The sequence below is a fragment of the Terrapene carolina genome, unplaced genomic scaffold (assembly GCF_002925995.2).
Source record: "Terrapene carolina triunguis isolate 2854851 unplaced genomic scaffold, T_m_triunguis-2.0 Scaffold627, whole genome shotgun sequence".
Lineage (NCBI taxonomy): Eukaryota > Metazoa > Chordata > Testudines > Emydidae > Terrapene > Terrapene triunguis.
The window spans coordinates 833,310-835,550 of record NW_020664978.1 but is presented as its reverse complement, the minus strand read 5'-3'; the positions used below and the strand labels follow the sequence as shown (position 1 = coordinate 835,550).

Sequence of the window (2,241 nt, the reverse complement as noted above, 5' to 3'; positions counted from 1 at the left end):
GGGGGCGCTCTCCCCAGCAGTCAGTGCTGGCCCCAGTGCCCCACACAGCCCTAGGGATCAGTGGAGAAGGGACTTGGCAGTGCAGGGAGTGGGGAGGGCAGTGCTGTAGTGCAGCCAGGAGGGGGTTGGGAGTGGCAGCGCAGCCCGTGGGAAGCGGGAGGGGAGCTCTCACCTTTCAGATTTTCCTTCTTGAGCAGGAGCAGGAGCAGGATGCAGAAGGTGCTGAGGAGAACCCCCATCCAAGCCAGCGCCCAGCGGGCCCGGAGATCTGCCAGGACACAGGGGTTAGGGTTGCCAGGTGTCCAGTTTTCACTGCCCCTGCTCGGAGTGCCAGCTCCGCAGCTCCCACTGGCCAGGAACCACAGCCAATGGGAGCTGTGGGGGCGGTGCCTGTGGGCGGAGGCAGCATGCACCAAGCAGAGCCACCTGGCTGAGTTTCTGCCTAGGAGCCAAGGGACATGTCACCACTTCCAGGGAGCCCCCGAGGTCAGCGCCGCCCAGTACCCGCACCCCTCCTGCACCCCAACCCCCTGCCCCACCCCAGAGCCCGCACCCCTCATCTCTTCCTGCACCCCAACCCCCTGCCCCAGCCCAGAGCCCCCTCCCACACCCTGAACCATTCATTTCTGACCCCACCCCGGAGTGCACTCCCCAGCCGGAGCCCTCACCCCCCACACACCACAACCCCCGGCCCCAGCCGGATGAAAATAAGCAAGGGAGTGAAGGTGGGGGAGAGCAAGAGACAGGGGGAGGGGGTGGAGTGAGCAGGGATGGGGCCTCGGAGAAGGGGCCGGGCAAGAGTGTTTGGTTTTGTGCGATGAGAAAGTTGGCAACCCTAAGAGGGGCAGGTGGTGCTCAGGGCAGGGGGGGTCAGGGCTAGGCCCCTGGTGGCAGCGAATGATCCCAAGGCTCGAAGGACACACACTGGCCGGGGAGGCTTCGGACTGGCAGCTCAGCAGCTTTCCCTGCTCTCGAGAATCGCCGCGGCCCAGGGAGCGCCTGGCCACGGGCTGGCACCTTGCCTCAGGCCCTCCTCTAAGCCCTGCCCCCCATCCCTCCCTCCCTCCCAACGGAGCCCCCTTCACGAGGCAGGTGGGAAGGCTGGTCCCTGCCCTCTCCCTGTGGGCTGGGGGTCCAGCATCCCCCTCCCCCGCACTGGGCCCATGGGTCCAGCACCAGTGGCTGAGCGCCGACCTGCATTGTTGAACTCCAGAGCAGAGAGGCCCTGGCTCAATGGGGGCCAGGCAACCGCCTGCCTCCCCCCCCCCCCCCCCGCCCCGTCCCGACATACTCACACTTCTCCAGCGAGCAGGCCCAGCCGGTGCCCACCACGCTGCCCTCCGCACGCCAGACCTGTGGAGACAGCTGCCGGTTACTGACCCATCTACCCCCATGCGTGTGACAATACCGCTCCCCCATGGCACTGACCTGCACACACTGCCCCGACTGCACATCCCATCGCAGCTGCTGCTCCAGGGCCCCCACCCCAACTCCCTGCAAAGGAGGCAAAGGATGAGAATGGTACAGGAGCTGCTGGGGCCGCAGCCTGCGGGCAGGGCCTGGGGAGGGGGGCCCTGTGGGCCCTGCCCGGGGTTCCTGCCCTCCATGGAGCCGCATAGGGCAAGGGGCTCCTCACCATACAGGTGGAGTTGGCCAGTGGAGTGCAGGTGCCTCGCTCCATGGCACAGAGCGACATGTTCCCCTGTGGGTCCCTGGTCTCCATCAGCAAGAGGTTGGCCGGCTGGCCCCGCAGGGCACCTAGGGCAGAGGAGAGGCTGAGGGGGCACCAGGCTCAGGGGAACCCCAGCCCAGCTGGCTCCCCTTAGAGAAGAGATGGCGTCAGCGTCCCAGCGTGGCACTCACCTTCCTGCAGGCACTGCATGAGCTGGACCTGCCCACCACTCCACACCTGGAGAGACAACACAGCAACTAGTCTGGGTCAGGGAAAGGTGTGAACTGGGGGGGGCGGGGCATAAACCCGGAACAGGGAAGCAGCTCCGAGGGCACCCAGGGAGTCCTGGCCCAGCCCGGAGGGAGCGGGAATGCGGAGCCCCGGCCCTATGGGTCTGCTGGGGGTCCTGGCCCAGCCCAGAGGGAGCGGGAATGCGGAGCCCCGGCCCTATGGGTCCGCTGGGGGGTCTTGGCCCAGCCCGGAGGGAGCGGGAATGCGGAGCCCCAGCCCTATGGCGCTGCTGGGGTCCTGGCCCAGCCCGGAGGGAGTGGGAATGCGGAGCCCCAGCC

General features: G+C 67.5%; 1 protein-coding gene across 1 annotated transcript in view; it reads right to left on the bottom strand.

Moving 5' to 3' along the window:
- IL17RC (interleukin 17 receptor C) overlaps nucleotides 1-2,241 on the bottom strand; it is a 10,769-nt gene that overhangs the window by 1,841 nt on the left and 6,687 nt on the right. The window contains exons 11-15 of the mRNA XM_029913383.1: nucleotides 1,864-1,909; nucleotides 1,637-1,758; nucleotides 1,429-1,494; nucleotides 1,296-1,353; nucleotides 173-268 (exon numbers count right to left, since the gene is read on the bottom strand). Coding sequence (XP_029769243.1) covers nucleotides 173-268; nucleotides 1,296-1,353; nucleotides 1,429-1,494; nucleotides 1,637-1,758; nucleotides 1,864-1,909 — 388 coding nt within the window. The remainder of the gene's footprint in view (nucleotides 1-172; nucleotides 269-1,295; nucleotides 1,354-1,428; nucleotides 1,495-1,636; nucleotides 1,759-1,863; nucleotides 1,910-2,241) is intronic.